At 42.9% G+C, this 27,813-nt stretch overlaps 1 protein-coding gene across 3 annotated transcripts in view; it reads right to left on the reverse strand.

Annotated features, from left to right (window-relative positions):
• Positions 1-27,813, reverse strand: part of LOC128698935 (monocarboxylate transporter 10-like protein kar) — a gene marked incomplete at its 3' end in the record, with an annotated part of 184,905 nt that overhangs the window by 25,350 nt on the left and 131,742 nt on the right. For 2 of the 3 annotated variants that reach the window (XM_070096889.1, XM_070096888.1), the window contains 4 exon segments: positions 1,817-2,017; positions 2,206-2,445; positions 13,717-13,868; positions 15,577-15,624. In XM_070096889.1, coding sequence (XP_069952990.1) covers positions 1,817-2,017; positions 2,206-2,445; positions 13,717-13,868; positions 15,577-15,624 — 641 coding nt within the window. 3 annotated transcript variants of the gene reach the window in all.

Genomic DNA, 27,813 nt, shown 5'->3' on the forward strand with positions numbered 1-27,813 from the left:
CCAACAAGTGTTCAATTGTGACGAAACAGGCCTATTTTGGAAGAAAATGCCAGAGAACCTACATTACGCAGGAGGAAAAGGCACTGCCAGGACACAAGCCTATGAAGGATAGGCTAACTCTTTTGTTCTGTGGTAACACTAGTGGTGATTTCAAAGTGAAGCCTTTACTTGTGTATCACTCTGAAAATCCCCAAGTGTTCAAGAAAAACAATGTCATGAAGAGTAAATTGTGTGTGATGTGGAAGGCTAACAATAAGGCATGGGTCACGAGGCAAATTTTCAGTGAGTAGGTCAATGAAGTATTTGGCCGAGTGTGAAGAAATACCTCCTGGAAAATAAATTGCCATTCAAGTGCCAACCTGGTAATGGACACTTCTCCTGCTCATCCTCCAGACTTAGAAGACCAACTGTTTGAGGAGTTTAGTTTCATCACAATGAAGTTCTTGCCCCCTAATACCACTCCTCTCATCTAGCCCATGGACCAGCAGGTCACTTCAAACTTAAAAAAAATCTACACCAATGTTTCAAAGGTGTTTTGAAGTGACAGCAGACACTGAATTGACCCTAAGAGAGTTCTGGAGGAATCACTTCATTATCCTTAATTGCATAAGCCTTATAGATAAAGTTTGGCAGGGAGTGACTTCCAGGACTTTGAACTCTGCTTGGAGAAAACTGGCCAGAATGTTTCCAAGAGAAGGAGTTTGAAGGGTTTGAGGCTGACCCTGACGACCCTACGCCTATTGTGGAATCTACTGTGGTTTTGGGGAAGTCCATGGGGTTGGATGTGAGTGGCCAGGATGGCCTGTGGAAGACCACAGGGAAGAGCTAACCACTGAAGAGCTACAAGACCTTCAATTGGAACAGCAGCAGATTGCAGCTGAGGAAATTGCTTCAGAGGAGGAGTAAGAGAGGCAAGAATGCACCTCCTTCAGTGATTAAGGACATGTGTGCAAAGTGGAGTGAGTTGCAAAGTTTTGCGGAGAATTATCACCCTAACAAAACTGTTGCAAGCTGTGTCTGCAACATGTTCCATGACAATGTCTTGTCCCATTTTAGGCAAATCTTAAAGAGACACCAGAAACAGGCCTCTCTAGACATACTTTTTGTGCGACAGGGGTGCAGTGACTCAAGCTGGTCCTAGTGCGAGTAAAAGACAAAGAAGTGAAATAACCCCGGACAGGGCTTTGATACCTGAAGCCCTTATGGAGGGGGGATTCCCCTTCCAAACAATAACCTCTCCTCTCTCTCCCCTCCTCGCCTTCTTCCATATACCAACAAGAGTCTTCAATAAAGGTATATAATAGTGATTTAAATGTTCATTTATCCATTAAAATTGGTGCTTCATATTTATTTCTCAATTTTTTCTGTATGTAAAATTATAGTTATTCTCTAAAAAATGTATTTTTTGTTAATAATTTTGGGTGTCTAGAACGGATTAGCTGGATTTACATCATTTCTTATGGGAAATATTACTTCAGTTTTTGTCTATTTCAGATTTCAACCAACCTTCTGGAAATGATTAAGGACAAAAACTGGGGTGCCACTGTATATTCTTTACTAAAAATTACTTATTACAATTTGGAAGCAACTAAAATTTAGATTTTTTTTAAAATTGAATTAATAACATTCTCTTAAACTCTGGATCCTTTAAAGAGTGTAAATTTCAAATATAAATGTGCTCTCTGAAAAGGGATTTATAATATTTTCTAAACAACAAGAAGCTGTCCAATTCATATTATATGAAACCCCTACTTTATGCAGAAGTAGGATAACATTAGCCTGTAAATTCAATAGTATAAAAACAGCAAATTCTTACCAAGTGAACATAAGGAACAAAGTAGCCAAACAAAGCAGATGGAATGGCCAAAGTCCAAATAACATATCGTTTATTTTTCCAGATGTCAAAATTTATAATACGTGACCAGAAGCTTTTGCAATGCCCCTTGCACGTGTTGTCATACTTAGGTCTGGTCTGCGGCAAGATTGGCATTAGCGGCTTGAATACCAAAGCAGCTAGCTGCAAAAGAGAAGAAAAAATTACATAAAATATTTAATTCTATAAGGAGGTGGGGACCAATATGGTAACTTTGTATTTGTAAAAACTCAATTATACTTAGCAACAGTGTTCAAAGGTCATATGCAAGTGAAAAAGTGGGCCAGTAGGCCTACTGTAATTCTCTCCATTTGAATATGTACATCACTTACCATGAGGAAAGCATTCAGCCCAGCCAAGACTTGAAACGTTGTCTGCAGTCCAATGTTCAGGACATGTGGTAGGATGAAAGGCAAAGCAATGGTGAAGATAGAAGAGCCAGCCGTGACGAAGCCATTGACAATGCCCATCCATCGTTGAAAGTAGTGTCCCAGAATGACCAGTGATGGAGTGTATGCCAGTGATGCTCCACCACCAAACATTAAACCATAAGTAATCATCAGGATTTCAACCTGAAATAATTTATTATGGTGACTTGAGTTGCTATAAGACAGAGTAGTGATAATATTAAGCTACATATTTGGTGATTAAGTGGTATAGGTTGTGTTTGATGCTTAAAATGTCAAAGGATTAAGATAATTCTGTTAGAAAATATGAAAAAAACAGACAAATTACAAAGCCCAAAAACTATTCCTTAGAGCTGCATAAAATGTCTCCAATGTTATTTTGTAATTTATGACAAAATTTTTTATCCAATTTTACATTGGATAAAAAAAAAATCACCCCAACATATACAGTGGACCCCTGGTTTTTGGCCAGTGCGGAAATCGTACAATTTGGAAATCGAGCACTTTTTTCGGCAAAATTTCCCCCTAGATACCATGCATTTGCTCGGAAATCACTGGTATGAGACACGTCCACTCACTGGCAATGCCGCTTCCTCACATGTATCACACTCAGTCTGCGGGTCTCTCTCGTTGAGCTGGGAATACTTTGCACATTCATCCACTGTTTCTGGTGCTTGTTTATTGATTGCAACTGTGAAATAAGCCACCATGGGGCCAAAGAAAGTTTAGAGTGCCAACCCTTTGGTAAAGAAGGTGAGAAACATGATATAATTCAAGAAAGAAGTTATAGCAAAATATGAAAGTGGTGTACGTGTGGCCAAGCTCGCCAGGATGTACAGGAAGTCGACATCAACAATCAGTTCCATCCTGGTGAAGAAAGCAGAAATCAAGGAAGCTGATGTTGCAAAAGGGGTAAATATGCTAACGAATCAGAGATTGCAAACAATTGAGGATGGGGAGTTGTTGTTGATTTGGATAAATGAGCAACAGTTAGCAGGAGATAGTGCTTCAGAGGGAATAATGTGCGAGAAGGCAAGGCAGTTGCATGCAGATCTCGTAAAGAAAATGCCAGGAACAAGAGCTGCTGTTATTGAATTTAAGGCCAGCAAAGGCTGGTTCGACAGATTCAAGAAGCGAAGTGGCATACGCAGTGTGGTAAGGCATGGCGAGGCTGGAAGTTCTGACAAATGTGAAGTCAAAGAATTCACTGATTAATTCAAGGGGGTACGCAGAGGCTGAAAGATTCCTCCCCCAACAAGTGTTCAACTGTGACGAAACAGGCCTCTTTTGGAAGAAAATGCCAAAGAGGACCTACATCACGCAGGAGGAAAAGGCACTGCCAGGACACAAGCCTATGAAGGATAGGCTAACTCTCTTGTTCTGTGGTAACACTAGTGGTGATTTCAAAGTGAAGCCTTTACTTGTGTATCACTCTGAAAATCCCCGAGTGTTCAAGAAAAACAATGTCATGAAGAGTAAATTGTGTGTGATGTGGAAGGCTAACAATAAGGCATGGGTCACGAGGCTAATTTTCATTGAGTGGGTCAATGAAGTGTTTGGCCCAAGTGTGAAGAAATACCTCCTAGAAAATATAATGCCACTTAAGTGCCAACCTGGTAATGGACAATGCTCCTGCTCATCCTCCAGACTTGGAAGACCTATTGTTTGAGGAGTGTAATTTCATCACAGTGAAGTTCTTGCCCCCTAATACCACTCCCCTCATCCAGCCCATAGACCAGCAGGTCATTTCAAACTTCAAAAAACTGTACACCGAAGCAATGTTTCAAAGGTGCTTTGAAGTGACCTCGGACACTGAATTGACCCTAAGAGATTTCTGGAGGAATCACTTCAATATTCTCAACTGCATAAGCCTTATAGATAAGACTTGGCAGGGAGTGACTTCCAGGACTTTGAACTCTGCTTGGAGAAAATTGCAGCCAGAATGCATCCAAGAGAAGGATTTTGAAGGATTTGAGGCTGACCCTGACAACCCTATGCTGATTGTGGAATCTATCATGTCTTTGGGGAAGTCCATGGGGTTGGATGTGAGTGGCGAGGATGTGGAAGAGTTGGTGGAGGATCACAGGGAAGAGCTAACCTCTGAAGAGCTGCAACACCTTCAACTGGAACAGCAACAGACCACAGTGTGGTATGTATGGTAGCAAGCCGGGCTACCATACCTGGCCACCCCACCCACACATAATATTCTATGACATTTAAGCATCCCAGAGTGATAAAATGCATATACAGTGGAACCCCAGAAAACATAATTAAGCCGTTCCAGAGTGTGTGTCTTATACCAAATCTGACTTAATCCGAATGAATTTTCCCCATAAGAAATAATGGAAATCCAATTAATCCATTCCAGACACCCAAAAGTATTAAACAAAATAATTTTTTTACATGAAATATACATTTCCCTACACAGAAAACAATGAGACATGCAGAGTAAAACATTACTAAAATACCTTTATTGAAGACTTATTGATGAGTGATGAGATGGGAGGAGGGGACAGGATGGAGGTGTACTATTGTTTGGAAGGGGAGTCCCCCTCCATAAAGACTTCAGGTACCAAGTCCTTTTCCGGGGTTACTTCTTTGTTTTTAATGCCACTAGGACCAGCTGGAGAGTCACTGCACACATGTGGCACTAAATATCTGTCCAGAGAGCTCTGCTTCTGGCATGTCTTTAAGATTTCCCTAAAATGGGACACAGCATTGTCATTGTAGATGTTGCTAGCATGGCCTGCAACAGCTGTGTCAGGGTGATGTTCATCCATGAATGTTTGTACATAAGAAAGCAGGAACACTGCAGCAAGCCTGTTGGCCCATACTAGACAGGTCCTTCCCACTAACAGAATCATATTTGCTCAACCCAATTTTCAATTCTTCTCAAGCAATAAGCATTGATTATTCTATTCACACAATGAAAGTCCCACTAAAATCAAATCGTGTGTGTGGGGAAGTACTCTGGCTGGTATGTGGGGAAGTACCCTGGCTGGTGTGTGGGGAAGTACCCTGACTGGTGTGTGGCAAAGCACCCTGTCTGGTGTGTGGGGAAGTACCCTGGCTGGTGTGTGGGGAAGTACCCTGGCTGGTGTGTGGGGAAGTACCCTGGCTGGTGTGTGGGGAAGTACCCTGGCTGGTGTGTGGGAAAGTACCCTGGCTGGTGTGTGGGGAAGTACCCTGGCTGGTGTGTGGGGAAGTACCCTGGCTGGTGTGTGGGGAAGTACCCTGTCTGGTGTGTGGCGAAGCACCCTGTCTGGTGTGTGGGGAAGTACCCTGGCTGGTGTGTGGGGAAGTACCCTGGCTGGTGTGTGGGGAAGTACCCTGGCTGGTGTGTGGGGAAGTACCCTGGCTGGTGTGTGGGGAAGTACCCTGGCTGGTGTGTGGGAAAGTACCCTGGCTGGTGTGTGGAGAAGTACCCTGGCTGGTGTGTGGGGAAGTACCCTGGCTGGTGTGTGGGGAAGTACCCTGGCTGGGTACCACCATCACTACCACCCTCTACCACCACCACTTACGTATCTTTCTACAAACTTTTTCTTGAATTCTATAGTGCTTCTCACCCTCTTTACCAAAGGGCTGGCACTAGAAGCTTTCTTTGGGCCCATGGTGACTTATTTAGCAGTTACAAGCACTAAAAACAATGGAATAATACAAAATGTATCGCATGTACGCGTGGAATCATCCTCACTGGCTGGTAAACAAAGGCACACTGGCTGTACATGGAGTGTCCGAGCCGCTCACGGCACGCGGACATGTTCAAGACGAATGACTTTAACCGAGTTCAGTGTTGTTAACCAAGCCAATATTTTGATGCAAAAATGTTAATCCAATTACTACTTAATCCGATGATGTCTTAATCCGGGGGTCCACTGTACAATTCACTCATTACTTACCTTAAAATATCTGTAGTCTTAACCCTTTCAGGGTCCGTCCCGTAGATCTACGGCTTCACGTTGAGTGTCCAAACCATAGATCTATGCCAAAATTCTAGCGCCGTCAAATTTAGTGCGAAAGCGCTCATAGGCCTACATGTGAGAGAATTGGTCTGCGTGGTGGGTGTGCACCATAAACAAAAAATCTAGGCACTTGCATAGCATTGTGGGAACACCGGCTCAGTTACCCTTGTTCACCATGCCTTGTCGCAAGGCAGCTCTCACTCCACGGAAAATTGGGACTCTCCTCTTCCTATCTGATAGTTCTGACACTGATGGAAGTGGAAATGAAGACAAATTCTTTGGCTTTGATCAGTTAGTGACCGAAAGGAATGACTAGGATATTGATAATAGTGCAGAAAACCCTGACGATCCTCAACCTTCTACCTCTGGTGTGGGCACTCCTCAGTCACAGTCGGTTGTACCTCAACGCAAGAGAAAACTATTATTTTCACATGGCCAGGCCTCTGACTTCAGTAATGATGATAGTGACATGGATTGTGATTTTATTGCTCTTGACGATCATTCGAGTAGTGATAGTGAGGAATCATATTCACCAGTGAAGCGTCGGTATGTACACCACCGCATGCACTCGAGTAGTGTACCCTATGCTGTGCCCATGGGACGGAGTACATCCCGTGGCCCTACACCAGGTATAGATAGTGATAGTGAGGATGATGTGGCTACACTTGGCATGGATAGACCACAGGCATCAGTAGATGGTGGTAGTGGTGATGGTAGTGCCACGGCCATGCGTGACTCACCAGCCCAGGCTGGGACCCACGCTGCTGACTCTTCAGTTCAAGGACAAAGCGGAGCATCAGCCACCAGCCCACCACAACCACAACTACCCGCACAACCAGCCTGTGATGTCCAGTATCCACCAGCAAACCGTATCTGGGATTGGCAGCAAAATCCCAATTTTGTTCCCAAGCCTCACCACTTTGATGACTCTCAAAGTGGAATTCTACCTACTTGTCCCCTTGGAACCACGGCCAATGAACTGGAATTCTTTGAATTATTCTTTGACCAGCCATTGATGGAAACTATTGTCAGGGAAAGTAATAAGTATTTTGAGTACACCATGGCAAATACGATCATATCACCACAGTCAAGACTACAATGGTGGAATGTATTTGCAGAAATGTATTTGCTTTTTGCAACAATAATGCTTATGCCTCATGTCTATAAGCATAATATAAAAGCATACTGGTCCACAGATCGGCTAATTTCTACCCCGGTCTTCAGTGAAATCATACCAGTGAACAGGTTTATCTTACTGTTACGTATGTTGCACTTCTCTGACAAAACCAGGCCTGACAGAAGTGACAGGTTATACAAGATTAGAGATGTTTTTATGTATCTCAAACAAAAGTTCAGCATATACTTTTATCCATTCAAGAATCTTGTAATTGACGAGTCTTTGATTTTGTTCAACGGTAGACTGTCATTCAAGCAGTATATACCAAGCAAGAGGAAACACTTTGGTATAAAACTGTTTGTACTCTGTGACTGTGACAGTGGCCTGGTATTGGATATTGTTGTATACACGGGAAGTAAAATATTGAAAGATACCAAGATGTTATTGGGTATCTCAGGTGACATAGTGAGAAGCATGATGGCACCTTATCTTGGTAAGGGGCATACATTATATACCGATAACTGGTACACAAGCCCATTACTCAGTGATTTCTTGCGAGTGAACAAGACACGTGTGTGGCACAGTGCGTTCTAATTGTAAACATATGCCCAGGCTCAACGCAGGTGCTCATGGTGATGACGTGCAGGTGTTTACTGCCAATGACATCATGGCAATACGGTGGCATGACAAACGAGATGTCACATTGTTGACAACCATTCACCGTAATGAAATGCAAGACAGTGGCAAAGTTGATCAAGTGACTAATGAACGTATTTGAAAACCAGTGACAGTGATTGATTATACACAAAACATGCGCTTGGTTGACAAATGTGACATGCAGATTGGCTTTGTTGATTGTGTTCGTAAAAGTTACAAGTGGTACATGAAACTTTTCTTCCATCTCATGGACATTTCAATGCTCAATGCATATAATATGTACCAAATGAAGACTGGCAACAGACCACCGTATGGTGAATTTTGTTTGTCTGTTGTCAGACAACTCATAATGAAGTACCAGGTAACAACACCTGCTATACAACAAGGTCCTCGAACTCCTCAGGATATACCCAAGCGTTTGAGGAGGGAAGGTGATCATTTCATAATACAGCTTCCTTCAACTCAGAAGAAATTTGCTCAGAAGAGATGCATCGTCTGTGCACAAACAAAACGACGGCAACAAAGACGCAAAGACACTCGGTTTATGTGGGAGGAAAGTAAGGTACCTCTGTGCATGGTGCCTTGTTTCAAGGAGTTCCACAAGCTCCAGCAGTTCTAAAACCATGTCCAGTGATTGTAAATATGTAAATATATGATAGAACATTAGTATTATACAAGATTTGTGCATGTTTATTGTAATAAACAACAGTGGTAAACAATATGATAATAACTTTAGTGTGGTTATTGTGTTCAATACAGTGAGTTTATATATGTATATACATTATATACAGTATTGGTCTCTCAGGCCCCAAATATTAGTAGGAAAAGAAAAAAATTGGAAAAGAAAAGAAAAAACTACAAAAACTGCTAAATAAAGTAATGCACGTATGTGGAAATCGTCTATGTTGCCGCCACCAGGTCATTTTGGACAAACTTCTGTGACTCTCCCTAATCTACACATGACTGTAAACAGAAAATTCTGAATACAGCTATTGCTTCATAATTCTTAAGCTAGTCATAAGTTTACCTAAGACACTTCAATATAGAAACTGTATCATGCCAAAACGAGACCATTTCCATTAATAGATAAAGTAATTGTTAAGTTCTTAAATATTTTGAACTACCTCAATTCTGTAAATCTAGTTCATTACTACAATTACCTAACCTTATTACCAGTATGATCCATATCCTGTTTCAATATAGAGCAAGAACTAGTATTAGTCTGCCCAAAATGACTAGGCATACCTAGGCATACTAGTGGCCTTCTTTGTAATAAGTATTTTATAATATGTAATAATATCTTATAATATGTAAACCCCACATTGTAATATTAACAGAGAGATAAAGAATTTTAATTTTAATTTTTTATTTTTTTAAGTACAGTGGACCCCCGGTTAACGATATTTTTTCATTCCAGAAGTATGTTCAGGTGCCAGTACTGACCGAATTTGTTCCCATAAGGAATATTGTGAAGTAGATTAGTCCATTTCAAACCCCCAAACATACACGTACAAACGCACTTACATAAATACACTTACATAATTGGTCGCATTGGAAGGTGATCATTATGCGGGGGTCCACTGTACGTATAATTATCAGAGCATATATAAAATATGAGTAGTAGGTTGGTAGACAGCAACCACCCAGGGAAGTACTACCGTCCTGCCAGATGACTGTGAAACAGAAACCTGTAACTGTTTTGCATGATGGTAGGATTGCTGGTGTCTTTTTCTGTCTCATAAACACACTAGATAACAGGGATATCTTGCTACTCCAACTTACACTTTGGTCACACTTCACAGACATGCACATGCATATATATATACATACATCTAGGTTTTTCTCCTTTTTCTACATAGCTCTTGTTCTTCTTTATTTCTTCTCTTGTCCATGGGGAAGTGGAAAAGAATCTTTCCTCCGTAAGCCATGCGTGTCGTATGAGGTGACTAAAATGCCGGAAGCAATGGGCTAGTAACCCCTTCTCCTGTAGACATTTACTAAAAAAGAGAAGAAGAAAAACTTTATAAAACTGGGATGCTTGAATGTGCGTGGATGTAGTGCAGATGACAAGAAACAGATGATTGCTGATGTTATGAATGAAAAGAAGTTGGATGTCCTGGCCCTAAGCGAAACAAAGCTGAAGGGGGTAGGGGAGTTTCGGTGGGGGGAAATAAATGGGATTAAATCTGGAGTATCTGAGAGAGTTAGAGCAAAGGAAGGGGTAGCAGTAATGTTGAATGATCAGTTATGGAAGGAGAAAAGAGAATATGAATGTGTAAATGCAAGAATTATGTGGATTAAAGTAAAGGTTGGATGCGAGAAGTGGGTCATAATAAGCGTGTATGCACCTGGAGAAGAGAGGAATGCAGAGGAGAGAGAGAGATTTTGGGAGATGTTAAGTGAATGTATAGGAGCCTTTGAACCAAGTGAGAGAGTAATTGTGGTAGGGGACCTGAATGCTAAAGTAGGAGAAACTTTTAGAGAGGGTGTGGTAGGTAAGTTTGGGGTGCCAGGTGTAAATGATAATGGGAGCCCTTTGATTGAACTTTGTATAGAAAGGGGTTTAGTTATAGGTAATACATATTTTAAGAAAAAGAGGATAAATAAGTATACAAGATATGATGTAGGGCGAAATGACAGTAGTTTGTTGGATTATGTATTGGTAGATAAAAGACTGTTGAGTAGACTTCAGGATGTACATGTTTATAGAGGGGCCACAGATATATCAGATCACTTTCTAGTTGTAGCTACACTGAGAGTAAAAGGTAGATGGGATACAAGGAGAATAGAAGCATCAGGGAAGAGAGAGGTGAAGGTTTATAAACTAAAAGAGGAGGCAGTTAGGGAAAGATATAAACAGCTATTGGAGGATAGATGGGCTAATGAGAGCATAGGCAATGGGGTCGAAGAGGTATGGGGAAGGTTTAAAAATGTAGTGTTAGAGTGTTCAGCAGAAGTTTGTGGTTACAGGAAAGTGGGTGCGGGAGGGAAGAGGAGCGATTGGTGGAATGATGATGTAAAGAGAGTAGTAAGGGAGAAAAAGTTAGCATATGAGAAGTTTTTACAAAGTAGAAGTGATGCAAGGAGGGAAGAGTATATGGAGAAAAAGAGAGAGGTTAAGAGAGTGGTGAAGCAATGTAAAAAGAGAGCAAATGAGAGAGTGGGCGAGATGTTATCAACAAATTTTGTTGAAAATAAGAAAAAGTTTTGGAGTGAGATTAACAAGTTAAGGAAGCCTAGAGAACAAATGGATTTGTCAGTTAAAAATAGGAGAGGAGAGTTATTAAATGGAGAGTTAGAGGTATTGGGAAGATGGAGGGAATATTTTGAGGAATTGTTAAATGTTGATGAAGATAGGGAAGCTGTGATTTCGTGTATAGGGCAAGGAGGAATAACATCTTGTAGGAGTGAGGAAGAGCCAGTTGTGAGTGTGGGGGAAGTTCGTGAGGCAGTAGGTAAAACGAAAGGGGGTAAGGCAGCCGGGATTGATGGGATAAAGATAGAAATGTTAAAAGCAGGTGGGGATATAGTTTTGGAGTGGTTGGTGCAATTATTTAATAAATGTATGGAAGAGGGTAAGGTACCTAGGGATTGGCAGAGGCATGCACAGTTCCTTTGTATAAAGGCAAAGGGGACAAAAGAGAGTGCAAAAATTATAGGGGGATAAGTCTGTTGAGTATACCTGGTAAAGTGTATGGTAGAGTTATTATTGGAAGAATTAAAAGTAAGACGGAGAATAGGATAGCAGATGAACAAGGAGGCTTTAAGAAAGGTAGGGGGTGTGTGGACCAGGTTTTTACAGTGAAACATATAAGTGAACAGTATTTAGATAAGGCTAAAGAGGTCTTTGTGGCATTTATGGATTTGGAAAAGGCGTATGACAGGGTGGATAGGGGGGCAATGTGGCAGATGTTGCAGGTGTATGGTGTAGGAGGTAGATTACTGAAAGCAGTGAAGAGTTTTTACGAGGATAGTGAGGCTCAAGTTACAGTACATAGGAAAGAGGGAAATTATTTCCCAGTAAAAGTAGGCCTTAGACAGGGATGTGTGATGTCACCGTGGTTGTTTAATACAGTGGACCCCCGCATAACGATTACCTCCGAGGTAATCGTTATGCGGGGGTCCACTGTATATTTATAGATGGGGTTGTAAGAGAAGTAAATGCGAGGGTCTTGACAATAGGTGTGGAGTTAAAAGATAAGGAATCACACAAAGTGGGAGTTGTCACAGTTGCTCTTTGCTGACGACACTGTGCTCTTGGGAGATTCTGAAGAGAAGTTGCAGAGATTGGTGGATGAATTTGGTAGGGTGTGCAAAAGAAGAAAATTAAAAGTGAATACAGGAAAGAGTAAGGTTATGAGGATAACAAAAATATTAGGTGATGAAAGATTGGATATCAGATTGGAGGGAGAGAGTATGGAGGAGGTGAATGTATTCAGATATTTGGGAGTGGACGTGTCAGCGGATGGGTCTATGAAGGATGAGGTGAATCATAGAATTGATGAGGGGAAAAGGGTGAGTGGTGCACTTAGGAGTCTGTGGAGACAAAGAACTTTGTCCTTGGAGGCAAAGAGGGGAATGTATGAGAGTATAGTTTTACCAACACTCTTATATGGGTGTGAAGCATGGGTGATGAATGTTGCAGCGAGGAGAAGGCTGGAGGCAGTGGAGATGTCATGTCTGAGGGCAATGTGTGGTGTGAATATAATGCAGAGAATTCGTAGTTTGGAAGTTAGGAGGAGGTGCGGGATTACCAAAACTGTTGTCCAGAGGGCTGAGGAAGGGTTGTTGAGGTGGTTCGGACATGTAGAGAGAATGGAGCGAAACAGAATGACTTCAAGAGTGTATCAGTCTGTAGTGGAAGGAAGGCGGGGTAGGGGTCGGCCTAGGAAAGGTTGGAGGGAGGGGGTAAAGGAGGTTTTGTGTGTGAGGGGCTTGGACTTCCAGCAGGCATGCGTGAGCGTGTTTGATAGGAGTGAATGGAGACGAATGGTTTTTAATACTTGACGTGCTGTTGGAGTGTGAGCAAAGTAACATTTATGAAGGGGTTCAGGGAAACCGGCAGGCCGGACTTGACTCCTGGAGATGGGAAGTGCAGTGCCTGCACTCTGAAGGAGGGGTGTTAATGTTGCAGTTTAAAAACTGTAGTGTAAAGCACCCTTCTGGCAAGACAGTGATGGAGTGAATGATGGTGAAAGTTTTTCTTTTTCGGGCCACCCTGCCTTGGTTGGAATCCGCCAGTGTGATAATAAAATAATAAAAAAAATATAAAATATGAACTTGAAATTTTGTAGTTTCCAAACATAATGGAGAGACACGGTGCTTACGGAGCTCATGGATAATGTATACAAACCGGGTGGGGCGCGGTGACCATATTAAAAACTCAAGTGGGGGGGAGCTGTATAGCAAGTTTTGGTCATAATTTGAAATGTCCGTATTAGCAGAATGTTGTAAAGCGAAATGCTGTAAAGCAGGGCCCTACTGTATACTGCAGCAAGCATTGGGCCACAAAGATACATATTGTAATCAATAAATACTGTACATGGAACGAGACACATATATACTTGTAGATATACAGCACCTCTACATAAACAGAGAGATGAAATTTTACTAAACATTAACAACAACTCTGCAAGTTATAAAAAGTTATGCATGCTGAAAAATGTACTAAACAACTACCCAGCACAAGAAGCCACGTACTTTATCAGAAAAGAAGGAAGAGATGAACATGCCAGCAGTAGCTATGGCTCCACCAATGAAAGTAGTGAGACGGATACCCAAGTTGTCTGTCAGCACACCTGCCAATACTGATAACAGGAATGTCGACCCAATGGCAAGTGATGTCATCATAGCTGGAAATATAGTACTGTGCATAATATAGATGCCTGTCTTCATTATCATTAAAAAATAAATTGGATCCCTGTTTTTATTATGAAACTCACTAATGCAATCAATGTGGAATACTCGATTCATTGACCTAAAAAAGTACATAAATGATAAGACAAAAGAACAGAAAATTTTTTACAGCACAACAGAACCAAACTGACTCGTCCAACTCCTTGTCAGGAAACCAAACAGGCGATGCAAATTATAAGTATGTATTTTATATACATGTATAGAGGGGATAATCTATAAAAACAAATGAGAAAAACCCATATTTAGTGGGCCTAACAAAGTAAATATGATAAACATTTTAAATGAGGTGTGTCAATACAAATACAGTGGACCCCTGACTTATGATATTAATTCATTCCAGAAGTCTGTTCGGGTGCCGTTACCGAACGAATTTGCTCCCATAAGGAATATTGTAAATTAGATTAGTCTGTTTCAGACCCCCAAAAATACACTTACAAAAGCACTTAAAAAAATACACTTACATAATTGTTCGAGTTGGGAGCTGATCGTAAGCCGGGGGTCCACTGTACTACCTTACCTCTGAGAGGTAAGGTAGGATTTGTATTGCCAGTAAATATAAATTATTTAATATAAATTAATAAATTTATTTAAATAAAAAATAAAATATAATTTCTCTTACATTTTCAATAATAAAAATAATAGTAAGAAACAGAGGGTGGTGCAAGGTTCACACTGTTGTGGTCCTAAACATTGCCACTAACATCAACAACTCTTCACATGTCATTTTTTCTTCTTTCTTGTTTTTACACAAATCAATTTTACAAGCAAACAACTGTTTTCCTACCTTAGCTCATTTCAAAACCCAGCCCTATCTAAGATATACTACTACCACCCTAGGATGTGACCCACAACAGTCGACTAAAACCTATATACCTACCTACTGCTAGATGAACAGGGGCAGCAAGTGTAAGGGAACATGCCCAATGTTTTCACCCTTGCCAGGGATCGAACCACAGATACTCAGTATGGGTAAATGAAGTAAGTACTATATACACATTATACCCAGGTTCCTTTAATTTCTTTAGCCTTGATCATGTATAATAAGAGAACCAGAGGATATGTAAATAGTGGTCGTGGTATCTTTCAGACAAGTACAGAACCTGTCAACTCAAAAAATGCAAGTCATTTATTTATCACAAAATAAAATTTAACAACTAGTCTAATGGATGGTATATACAGACTCTCCTCACTTACCGACATAATCATTTACCGACAACTCAGACTTATGACGGGCTCTCTGACCAGTATGAATACCTAACTACTGTAACATACATTAGAGCTCATTTCCTCTATTCTGTTTATTACAATATACAGTACACTACTATATAAACATTTAAGAATATATTAAAAATGTTATAAATGGTGTAAGGGTGACATTAAAGCAATATCAAAGATGGTCGACATAAACCCACTACCATTATAGTATGCTCCTTGTTTAATGAAGAATTCGTTTATCAAAGCGGTATTAGGAACAGAACTCCATTGTTAAGTGAGGAGAGGCTGTACAATATCCACAAGGTACTGTACATATTATATTTAGTTTCCTCTCATAGCCCTGAGTGTGCAAATGGAAGGAGGCAAAGGAAATATGAAGCTTGGAGTCCCTCTCAATTTGTACATGAACGTTTTCTCCAGTATCCTCACATTTTAGTCCTGATGATGCGGAGGATATGAAAACACTGCAGGTACAGACTGAAATGCAGGAAGCAACTAAATTAGTCACATTTGTTAATTTTTCTGCAACTCCTATGGTGATAAATAACTTATACATATCAACGATGTATACTGTGGTGGCCCTGTGCTTCAGACACAGGTATTGGGTTAACCCTACACTGGGCAAGCACTTTATTTATTGGTCTCCTTGGGTAGGCCAATAAATATATTGGCTTTAAAGGGTTGAGAACATTTCATACTTTGATCTATCTGAACTTTCAGGTCTTGGCTGTACTGTCTTGTTGTCTTACCATGTCAAGTACAGCATCCTTTCATAATCTTATATATAGCTATCATATCTTTTCCTCCTATCAGCCAATGAGGGCAAATCTGATGCTTTTACCCTTTTTTCATTACTCCTTTTTTTCCAGTTCTGAAACCATTTTGCAGCAAGCCTCTGGGATTTTTCTTAAATCGTACACATTTTTTTTTAGGTGACGACACCACGTCATCACTGCACATTCCAATTTTTAGTCTAGCATATGTTATGAGCAGCCATTTTTGCATTACTCCCCATCACCATTTAAAGACTCCCAAAGCTATCATGTATGGAGTCTGCTGTAAGATTGTTTACCTGTCTCCCACTTTACAAAAGAATTTCCCTTTAATAACCCAACACATACAAATAAAAAAAGGGTCAAAGATCATCCAAGGGCACAGCACTGTCAAAGTAAAATACAAATTGTCATTTACGAGGTACTGTACACAGATGTTTAAAGCTGGGAAATAAAAGGCAGTAATGTACATATGAACAATATGCAACAATATATAATTACAATTTATCTTTCATTAATAAAATAACTACGTAACAGTGAGTGAAGGCAGACCCATTCTAAATCAGGATGCTGAGGTAATATTAGAGGTTGCTCTTTCCTTGTGGTATGTTAATGAAGATGCCTATTAAATGTGTGCATGTGCAGGCATGCAAACATGTGAGATATTAAAATACTCACCTGATACTGAATATTTTCATGCAAGTGTGCCACACACACTTTTGGAGTTACATAGCTTCTCTCAATATTATCATCATCATCATCATCAACAGAAATGGAAATGTACACCACACTGTGGATACCTTGATCTATATAACATTTTAAAAGGATAACGAAAGAACAAAAGACTGGATATCAGATTGGAGGGAGAGAGTAAGGAGGAGGTGAATGTATTCAGACATTTAGGAGTGGACCTATCAGCAGACAGGTCTATGAAAGATGAGGTGAATCACAGAACTGACAAGGGGAAAAAGGTGAGTGGTGCACTGAGGAGTTTGTAGAGACGAAGAACTTTGTCCATGGAGTATAGTTATACCAACGCTTTTTTATGGGTGTGAAGCATGGGTGGTGAATGTTACAACAAGGAGAAGGCTGGAGGCAGTGGAGATGTCATGTCTGAGGGCAAAGTGTGGTGTGAATATAATGCAGAGAATTCGTAATTTGGAAATCAGGAGGTGGTGCAGGATTACCAAAACTATTGCCTAGAGGGCTGAGGAGGGGTTGTTGAGGTGTTTCGAACATGTAGAGAAGATGGAACGAAATAGAATGACTTCGAGAGTGTATAAATCTGTGGTGGAGGGAAGGCGGGTAGGGTTCAGCCTTGGAAAGGTTGGAGGGAAGGGGTAATGGAGATTTTGTGTGTGAGGGGCTTGGACTTCCAGCAAGTATGCATGAGCATGTTAGATAGGAGTGAATGGAGACAAATGGTTTTTAGGACTTGACGTGCTGTTGGAGTGTGAGCAAGGTAACATTTATGAAGGGAGTCAGGGAAACTGGCAAGCCGGACTTGAGTCCTGGAGATAGGAAGTACAGTGCCTGCACTCTGAAGGAGGGGTGTTAATATTAAAGTTTTATAACTGTAGTGTAAGCTCACCTCTGGCAAGACAGTGATGGAGTGAATGATGGTAAAAGTTTTTCTTTTTCAGGCCACCCTACCTGGGTGGGAAACAGCTAACATGTTAATAAAAATAAACAAAATAAAGAAAGAACTGTTTACCTAATGCATCAATCATGCAGGATGATTTTACCTATCATACCCCACCAAACAGGATGATTTCCCAAATTAATAAAATCTGCCAGCCTGAACTGAGAGACTTCTGCAGAGTAATAAAGATATCAAGCATTTCACTCAAGGTTCAACAGCTAAGGCAGATTTCAAGGTATCCTTCTAACCTGGCTGGAGTTACTTTTACAAGGAAATTGTTACTTACTGTATCCAACTTAGTATGAACATCTACCTTGACTACCAAGACATGCAGTGATGAAGCAGACATACAGGGGCACCTCCAGAATTTCCATGTAGGAGGGCTTAATTAAGCAATGATTATCTGGTTGAAGGGTGGGCTAGAGGTCTTATTTTTGAAGCTGCATTATTAAAATCACAATTATCATTATTCCTTTATTATTATTTGGATAAGCTGATGAAGATTATGGGGTTTTTAGTTTCCCTTTGGTGCTGCCACTGCATTAAAAAGCTGCATAGTACACAGTATAACATATGAAAACAAGTTAAGTGAATAGTCACCTAAGATACTGTGCCCTGTGGGTTCCCCAAATGTTATTTCAAATAAATTCTTAACTTCTTGTATAAAATTTATATAAAGTCTTATCAATTTTCTGACCAAGTTCACTCTAAGCAGTACTTAACCATGATGTTGAGATTATGTATTTGCCTATTTGGGTTTGCAGGTGTCAATTCACAGCTACTGGCCCCGCCTCTTTGCTAGTTGCTACAAGGTCACTCTCTCCCCAGACCAAGAGCCAAATCATATCTCTTCTTAAAGCTATGTATGGATCTTGCCCCAGCTACTTCACTCTTCAGATTATTCCAGTGTGTGTGCACTCACCTAATTCACCTAATTGTGGTTGCAGGGGCCAATTTACAGCTCCTGGCCTTGCCTTTTCACTGGTCACTACTAGGTCACTCTCCCTGCTCCATGAGCTTTATCATACCTCACCTTAAAACTATGTATGGATCCTGCCTCCACTACACCACCTTCCAGACTATTCCACTTCCTGACAATTCTATGACTGAAGAAGAACTTCCCTAACATTCCTGTGACTCATCTGAGTTTTTGACTTCCAATTGTTACCCCTTGTTGCTGTGTCCCATCTCTGGAACATCCTGTCTCTGTCCACCGTGTTGATTCCTCTCAGTATTTTAAGTCAATGTCATATACCCCTGTCTCTCCTGTCCTTCAGTGTCGTCAGGTTGATTTCCCTTAACTTCTCCTCACAGGACATGCCCCTTAGCTCTGGGACTAATCTCGTTACACACCTTCACACTTTCTCTAATTTCCTGATGTGCTTGGCCAGGTGTGGGTTCCAAACTGATGCTGCATATTCCAATATGGGCCTGACATAAACGGTGTACAGGGTTCTGAATGATTCCTTACCGAGATGTCGGAATTCTATTCTTAGGCTTGCTAGGCGTCCGTATGCTGCAGCAGCTATTTGGTTGATGTGCCCCTCAGGAGATGTGCCTGGTGTTATACTCACCCTAAGATCCTTTACCTCAAGTAAAGTTTGTAGTCTCTGGCTCCCTAGACTGTACTCCGTCGGCAGTCTTCTTTGTCCTTCCCTAATCTTCATGACTTTGCACTTGGTGGGGTTGAACTCCAGAAGCCAGTTTCTGGACCAGGCCTGCAGCCTGTCCAGATCCCTTTGCATTTTTTTCTGGTCCTCGTCTGATTGAATTCTTCTCGTCAGCTTCACATCATCTGGAAACACGAACATTTCTGAGTCTATTCCTTCCATTATGTCCTTCACATATATCAGAAACAGCACCAGTCCTAGGACTGACCCCTGTGGAACCCCACTCATCACAGGTACCCACTCTGACACCTCGTCATATACCATGACTCATTGTTGTCTTCCTGACAGGTATTCCCTGATCCATTGCAGTGCCTTCCCTGTTATCCCTGCCTGGTCCTCCAGCTTTTGAACTAATCTATTGTGTGGAACTGTGTCAAATGCCTTCTTACAGTCCAAGATAACACAATCTACCCACCCCCCTCTCTTTCTCCTGTCTTACTGCTGTCACCCTGTCATAGAACTCCAGTAGGTTTGTGGCACAAGATTTCCCATCCCTGAAACCATGCTGGTTGTCACTGACAAGCTCATTCCTTTCTAGGTGCTCCACCACTCTTCTCCTGATAATCTTCTCCATGACTCTGCATACTATATATGTCAGTGACACTGGTCTGTAGTTTAATGCTTTGTGTCTGTCTCCTTTTTAAAAATATGGGACCACATTTGCTGTCTTCCATACCTCAGGTAGTCACCTTGTTTCGATAGATGTGTTGAATATTGTTGTTAGTTGTACACAAAGCCTCTGCTCCCTCTTTCAGGGCCCATGGAGAGACGATATCTGGCCCTCATCGCCTTTGAGCTTAGCAGCCTCTACACTTCTTCCTCGGTTGTATGCATTGTGTCCAACACTTGATGGTGTACCCCAACTCTCTGTCTTTCTGGAGTCCCTTCTGTCTCGTCAGTGAACACTTCTTTGAATCTCATGTTGAACTCCTCACATACTTCATTGTCATTTCTTGTGATCTCCCCTCCTTCCTTCATCAGCCTAATTACCTGGTCCTTGACTGCTGTTTTCCTCCTGATGTGGCCGTACAACAGCTTTGGATTAGATTTGGCTTTTGCCTTTATGTCATTTTCATATTGTTGTTGGGCCTCCCTTCTTACCTGTGCGTATTCATTTCTGGCTGTACGACTGCTCTCCTTATTCTCCTGGGTCCTTTGCCTTTTATACTTCTTCCATTCTCTAGCACACTTGGTTTTTGCCTCTCTACACCTTCGGGTGAACCAAGGGCTCCTCCTTGCTTTCTCATTATTCCTGTTACCCTTGGGTACAAACCTCTTCTCAGCTTCCTTGCATATTGTTGTCACATATTCCATCATCTCATTTACTGACTTCCCTGCCAGTTCTGTCCCACTGAACCCCATGCAGGAAATTCTTTGTGCCTGTGTAGTCCCCTCTCTTGTAGTTTGGCTTCATTCGTCCTGCCCTTCCTGCTTCCCTCTGAACTGGTAACTCTACTATGTATTCGAAGCCCAGATCCACATGGTCACTGGCTCTGAGGGGTCTTTCATATGTGATGTCCTCAATATCTGCACTACTCAAGGTGAATACTTGGTCCAGTCTTGCTGGTTCATCCTCTCCTCTCTCTCTGGTAGTGTCCCTTACATGTTGGTAAATGAGGTTTTCCAGTACCACTTCCATCATCTTTGCCTTTTATGTTTCTGGGCTCCCATGTGGCTAAAGGTTCTCCCAGTCAATTTTCATGTGATTGACATCACCCACAATGAACAGCTTTGCCCTGCTTGAATGAGCCCTTCTGGCCACTTCAGCCAGTGATGAGAGTAACAGTAGCCAGTGCTACTGTTACTCTCATTATACTCTTGCATTGGCCTTCTGCAATTACTACCTTGGGACCTCCAGACTGAGGTGTTCCTATTATGTAGTCTCTTGCTTCTCCTGTCTCTTCTCTCCAGGTCACCAATATCCCATTGGTTTCTGATGAGCAGTGACACTCCTCCACCCCCTCTGTCTTTCCTCAGGATCTGATATACTGCTGGAGATATGGCATCTGTTATCATTCCCGTGAGCTTGGTTTCTGTGAGAACTATGATTTCTGGTTATGCCTTTTTGATTCTTTTGTGCCACTCCTCCCACTTATTCGTTATTCCGTCAGCGTTGGTTTACCATACCTTCAGTTTCCTCTCCAACACTGTGTTCTGGGTAGGGGGGGGGGAGTTTCTGGGGGAGTTGGACCCGGCAGTGTGCTGTGGAATTCTACAGCATAGTGTGGGGTGGGGGCTGTAAGTTTGGATTGTGGTTCGTGTAGGGGAAGCGTGTTTGGCTGTGAGGTTCTAAAGGTGGTTCTGTGTGAGCTTGCGTTTGTTGCTCTGCCCTGCTTTGCTTGTCCTCTGCTGACTCTGCCCATGTCTCTCTTCCTATCCCCTTTCGTTTCTGTGTCCTCTTCCTCAGCTGCTGTCGTTCTGGTCTTGTTCTTGTGTGTGTGTGTGTGTGTGTGTGTGTGTGTGTGTGTGTGTGTGTGTGTGTGTGTGTGTGTGTGTGTGTGTGTGTGTGTGTGTGTGTGTATGTGTTGTGTGTGTGTTGTGTGTTTGTGTTGTGTGTGTGTGTGTTGTGGGTGTGTTGTGTGTGTGTTGTGTGTGTGTTGTGTGTGTGTTGTGTGTGTGTGTAGTGTGTGTGTGTAGTGTGTGTGTGTAGTGTGTGTGTGTAGTGTGTGTGTGTAGTGTGTGTGTGTAGTGTGTGTGTGTAGTGTGTGTGTGTAGTGTGTGTGTGTAGTGTGTGTGTGTAGTGTGTGTGTGTAGTGTGTGTGTGTAGTGTGTGTGTGTGTAGTGTGTGTGTGTGTGTGTGTAGTGTGTGTGTGTAGTGTGTGTGTGTAGTGTGTGTGTGTAGTGTGTGTGTGTAGTGTGTGTGTGTAGTGTGTGTAGTGTGTGTAGTGTGTGTGTGTGTGTGTGTGTGTGTGTGTGTGTGTGTGTGTGTGTGTGTGTGTGTGTGTGTGTGTGTGTGTGTGTTGTGAGTGTGTGTTGTGAGTGTGTGTTGTGAGTGTGTGTGTTGTGAGTGTGTGTGTGTGTGTTGTGTACTCACCTAGTTGTACTCACCTAGTTGAGGTTGCAGGGGTCGAGCCCAAGCTCCTGGCCCCGCCTCTTCACTGGTCGCTACTAGGTCACTCTCCCTGAACCATGAGCTTTATCGTACCTCTGCTTAAAGCTATGTATGGATCCTGACTCCACTACATCGCTTCCCAAACTATTCCACTTCCTGACTACTCTGTGGCTGAAGAAATACTTCCTAACATCCCTTTGATTCATCTGTGTCTTCAGCTTCCAACTGTGTCCCCTTGTTGTTGTGTCCAGTCCCTGGAACATCCTGTCTTTGTCCACCTTGTCAATTCCTCTCAGTATTTTGTAAGTCGTTATCATGTCCCCCCTATCTCTCCTGTCCTCCAGTGTCGTCAGGTTGATTTCTCTTAACCTCTCCCCGTAGGACATACCTCTTAGCTCTGGGACTAGTCTTGTGGCAAACCTTTGCACTTTTTCTAGTTTCTTTACATGCTTGGCTAGGTGTGGGTTCCAAACTGGTGCCGCATACTCCAATATGGGCCTAACGTACACGGTGTACAGGGTCCTGAACGACTCCTTATTAAGATGTCGGAATGCTGTTCTGAGGTTTGCCAGGCGCCCACATGCTGCAGCAGTTATTTGGTTGATGTGCGCTTCAGGAGATGTGCCTGGTGTTATACTCACCCCAAGATCTTTTTCCTTGAGTGAGGTTTGTAGTCTCTGGCCCCCTAGATTGTACTCCATCTGCAGTTTTCTTTGCCATTCCCCAATCTTCATGACTTTGCACTTGGTGGGATTGAACTCCAGGACCCAATTGCTGGACCATGCCTGCAGCCTGTCCAGATCCCTTTCTAGTTCTGCCTGGTCCTCGTCCAATGATTGAATTCTTCTCAACTTCACATCATCTGCAAACAGGGACACTTCAGAGTCTATTCCATCATGTCGCTCACAAATACCAAAACGGCACCGGTCCTAGGACTGACCCCTGTGGAACCCCACTCGTCATAAGCGCCCACTCTAACACCTCGCCTAGTACCATGACTCGCTGCTGTCTTCCTGACAGGTATTCCCTGATCCATTGCAGTGCCTTCCCCATTATTCTTGCCTGGTCCTCCAGCTTTTGCACTAATCTCTTGTGTGGAACTGTGTCAAACGCCTTCTTACAGTCCAAGAAAATGCAATCCACCCACCCCTCTCTCTCTTGTCTTACAGTAGGTTTGTGAAACTGGATTTCTCGTCCCTGAAACCGTGTTGGCTGCTAAGCTCATTTCTTTCTAGGTGTTCCACCACTCTTCTCCTGATAATCTTCTCCATGACTTTGCATTCTATACATGTCAGTGACACTGGTCTACAGTTTAGTGCTTCTTGTCTGTCTCATTTTTTTAAAAACTGGGACTACCCTTGCTGTCTTCCATACCTCAGGTAATCTCTCTGTTTCGATAGATGTGTTGAATATTGTTGTTAGGGGTACACACAGTGCCTCTGCACCCTCTCTCAGGACCCATGGAGAGATGTTATCTGGCCCCATCGCCTTTGAGGTGTTTAGCTCGCTCAGCAGCCTCTTCACTTCTTCCTCGGTTTTATGTATTGTGTCCAACACTTGGTGGTGTACCCCACCTCTCCGTCTTTCTGGAGTCCCTTCTGTCTCCTCTGTGAACGCTTCGTTGAATCTCATGTTGAGTTCCTCACATACTTCTTGGTCATTTCTTGTGATCTCTCCTCCTTCCTTCCTTCCTTCCTTAGCCTGATTACCTGGTCCTTGACTGTTCTTTTCCTAGTGATGTGGCTGTACAACTCCTTTGGGTCAGATTTGGCTCTACTGTGTATTCAAATTTTAAAATCACATGATCTGTGGCCTCAAGAGGTCTTTCATATGTGATGTCCTCAATATCTGCACTACTCAAGGTGAATACTAGGTGCAGTCTCACTGGTTCATCCTCTCCTCTCTCTCTGGTAGTGTCCCTTACGTGTTGGTAAGTGAAGTTTTCCAGTACCATCTCCATCATTTTAGCTCCCCACGTTTCTTGGCCCCAATGTGGGTCCAAGTTCTCCCAATCGATTTCCTTGTGGTTGAAGTTACATGAGCCCTTCTTGCCACTTTAGCCAGTATGTCAACCATCGCTCTATTACTCTCATCATACTCTTGCCTTGGCCTCCTGCTGTTCTATGGTGGGTTATACATCACTGCAATTACCACCTTGGGACCTCCAGACTGACGCATTCCTACTATGTTATCCCTTGCTTCTCCACAGTCTCCTCTCTCCAGCTCATCAAAATCCCATCAGTTCTTGACCAGCAATGCCACTCCTCCACCCCCTCTGTTCCCCCTGCCTTTCCTCAGGATCTGATATCCCACTCGAAAGATGGCATCTGTTATCATACCTGTGAGCTTGGTTTCTGTGAGAACTATGATGTTCGGTGATGCCTCTTTGACTCTTTTTTGCCACTCCTCCTACTTATTTGTTATTCCATCAGCGTTGGTGTACCATACCTTCAGTTTCCTCTCCAACACCCTCCCAGGCACCTAGGCAGTGCTCTCGCTGTCACCGGAGGGGACACACCACTAACAACTGCCTGCGAGATACCAGGTGAAATTACTGCCACAAGAAAGGACATCAGGAGGACCAGTGTCGGAAGAAAAAGGAACCTAACAGACAGGACCACCTGTTTAGAGACCTGTTCTCGGAACAAACTAGCAGGATCTCTGAACTGAACACACACGTCACCCACTCAACTACTACTATCTCAGCCCAGCAGGTGATGCTGAACCTATACAAGACCACAGACCTACGTCCCAGCAGCTGCCTCGGTGCCCTACCTCTCTCAAAGGCAGGCACCTTTCACGCCTTACACACACACCACCTCAAGCTGAACACATCATGAGGAGGCAGTCCATCAGCATCCTGTCGGCCAACATTAGAGGTTTCATTACCAATGTCGGAGAGCTCACGCACAGTTTTGTGAACACTCGATGCCCCGGCATGATAGCTGTTGTTGAAACATTTTTGGACGACAGGACTCCAGAAAATTTTGAAAGAATTGCTGGCTACACCTCATGGATGAGAAGAGACAGGCAAGGGCAAGGTGTTGCTGTGTGCTTCTCTAAAAGTGTACATGCCCAGCACACTGATGTTGCCATCTCTGCTCATCTTGAAATGTTGTTCTTCAAGCTATGCATAAACACTAGTACCTCTGTACTATTATGTGCAATGTACAGACCTCAGTGGCAACATGCAGACCCCATCAACTTCCTTATGGAAAATGTGAACTCCCTTCTGCTCCAACACAACTGTCAACATGTCAGAATTGTTGGTGACCTCAACCAACATCTTATACAGAGGGACATTGATGACCTTCTTGCGGTATTTGACATGAGAAACTTGGTTGATTTCCCAGCTCACATCTTCGGCTCATCCCTTGACCCAGTAGTGAGTGATCTGGCAGAAGGTATAGTCGCTTGTCAACCCCTCGGCTATGTTGGATAGTCTAACCACAAGGCTGTTTCTACGACACTTAAGATCCCAATAGAACGAGGTGGGGAGTCCACACGCACAACCTGGCTGTGGGAAAGAGGTAATTGGCCAGCCCTTTGCTCTGAGCTCGCCACCACCGATTGGAATGCTCTTCTCCAAGGAGATGTTGACAACCAAGTGAAAGCCTTCACTGGACACATCCTTAATCTACAACAAGAACACATCCCTCACCGGCAAAATGTGACGAAGCCTACAGAACAGTCTTGGTTTGGCTTTCGTTGTAGAGGTGAAATTGCAGATCTAGAGAGTGTACAGAGAGCCTTTACTGCACATATAAGTTCCATCAAACACCTCAACTACTGGGAATGCTTGGAAACACTTGACTTGTACTCGCTGGAATGCAGGCGAGAGTGAGATATCATAATCTACACTTGGAAAATCCTAGAAGGAATAGTCCCGAATCTGAATACAGATATCACTCCCTACGAAAGTAAAAGACTGGGCAGGCGATGCAAAATACCCCCACTGAAAAGTAGGGGCGCCATTGGTACACTAAGAGAAAACACAAGTGTCCGGGGCCTAAGACTGTTCCACAGCCTCCCACCAAGCATGAGGGGAATTGGAGCTGGACAGATACTTAAAGTCGGTGCCGGATCAGCCGGGCTGTGGTTTGTATGTTGGACTACGTGTGGCCAATAGTAACAGCCTGGTTGATCAGGCCCTCATCCACCGGGAGACCTGGTCGTGCACTGAGCCTTGATCCCCGGAATACCCTCCAGGTAGACCCAGATAGGTTGCTACTGCTAAGTACAAGGCATGGCGAAGGTTTAAGAGACATCCTACCACCTATAACAGGAACTTGTACTGGCAAGCCTGTAGGAATATGGGTGAAGTTCAAAAGTGGACCATCGCTAACTGGAAGGTGGACACAAAAATAAAGTTAGCATCACGTAGAGTGGGCTTCAAAACCTAGTAGTTCCTGGTCAAGGGCAGACAAGGTTATCTGCCTGATCAACTCATTCCACCTCTAAATCGACAGGATGGGACCACCTCATCTAGTAAGAGAAAGCGGACCTCTTTGTCGAACAATTTGCTACCAAAATGCAAGTTCCTGAGCCAGCAAGAGGCCCTCCTTGGCTAGCTGCAAGAACCGTGTCCAAACTGTCAGTGGTGACAAGGCAGGAGGAGGTGCATTTCCTTCTTAAATCGCTTGACCAAGAAAAGGCTGTGGACCCAGAGAAGTTGAGCCCAAGATTGCTGAGATGTGTAGACCAGCTAGCAGCACCTTTAACTCGCATCTTTCAGCACTGCCTAGTACAGTGTAAATGGCCTTCTCTGTGGAAAGAAGCAAATATATTCCCTGTTCACAAAAAGAAGTGCAGAGAAGAAATCAGCAACTACAGACCAGTGTCACTCCTGTCAATCACTGGCAAGCTCCTTGAGACAATAATCTCAAGACAAATGACAGAGTTTTTTGACTACCACTCACTACTTTGCGGCCGTCAATATGGCTTCAGGAAAGGTTACTCTGCTGCTGATCTGTTGTTAAACCTCTCCACTAAGTGGCACCAGTCACTGGATGAATCCAAAGTCAGCTGTGTGGTAGCACTGGACGTTACTGGTGCTTTCAGCCAGGTGTGGCACCAGGGCCTCTTAGCAAAACTGCAAGCTCTGGGAATTGCAGGCTCTACGCTATGTCTCCTCAGTGATTACCTTGATGGTAGATCTCTAAGGGTAGTTCTCAATGGAACAGAATCAGCAAGACATCCTATTGGGGCAAGTGTTCCACAAGGAAGTGTTCTGGGACTATAGTTATGGAATGTCTACTTCAATGACCTTCTTCATCTCATCCCAGAATCCCATGCATATGCAGATGACTGTACACTGGCATTCACTTATCAAAGAGAAGAAATGCCAGCTGCTCTAAGCTACAACAATCACCAGCTAAGAGCTATATCAGCTTGGAGAAATAGATGGCAAGTCACATTTGCACCTGAGAAAACACAAATGATGATGATCTCTAGGCACCATGATGGTAATGCCGGTGCAGTAGTAAGGATGAATGGGAGGGTGTTGGCACCTGGGGAAGAAGTTGATAT

This window comes from Cherax quadricarinatus, chromosome 55 (genome assembly GCF_038502225.1).
Source record: "Cherax quadricarinatus isolate ZL_2023a chromosome 55, ASM3850222v1, whole genome shotgun sequence".
Taxonomy (NCBI): Eukaryota; Metazoa; Arthropoda; class Malacostraca; order Decapoda; family Parastacidae; genus Cherax; species Cherax quadricarinatus.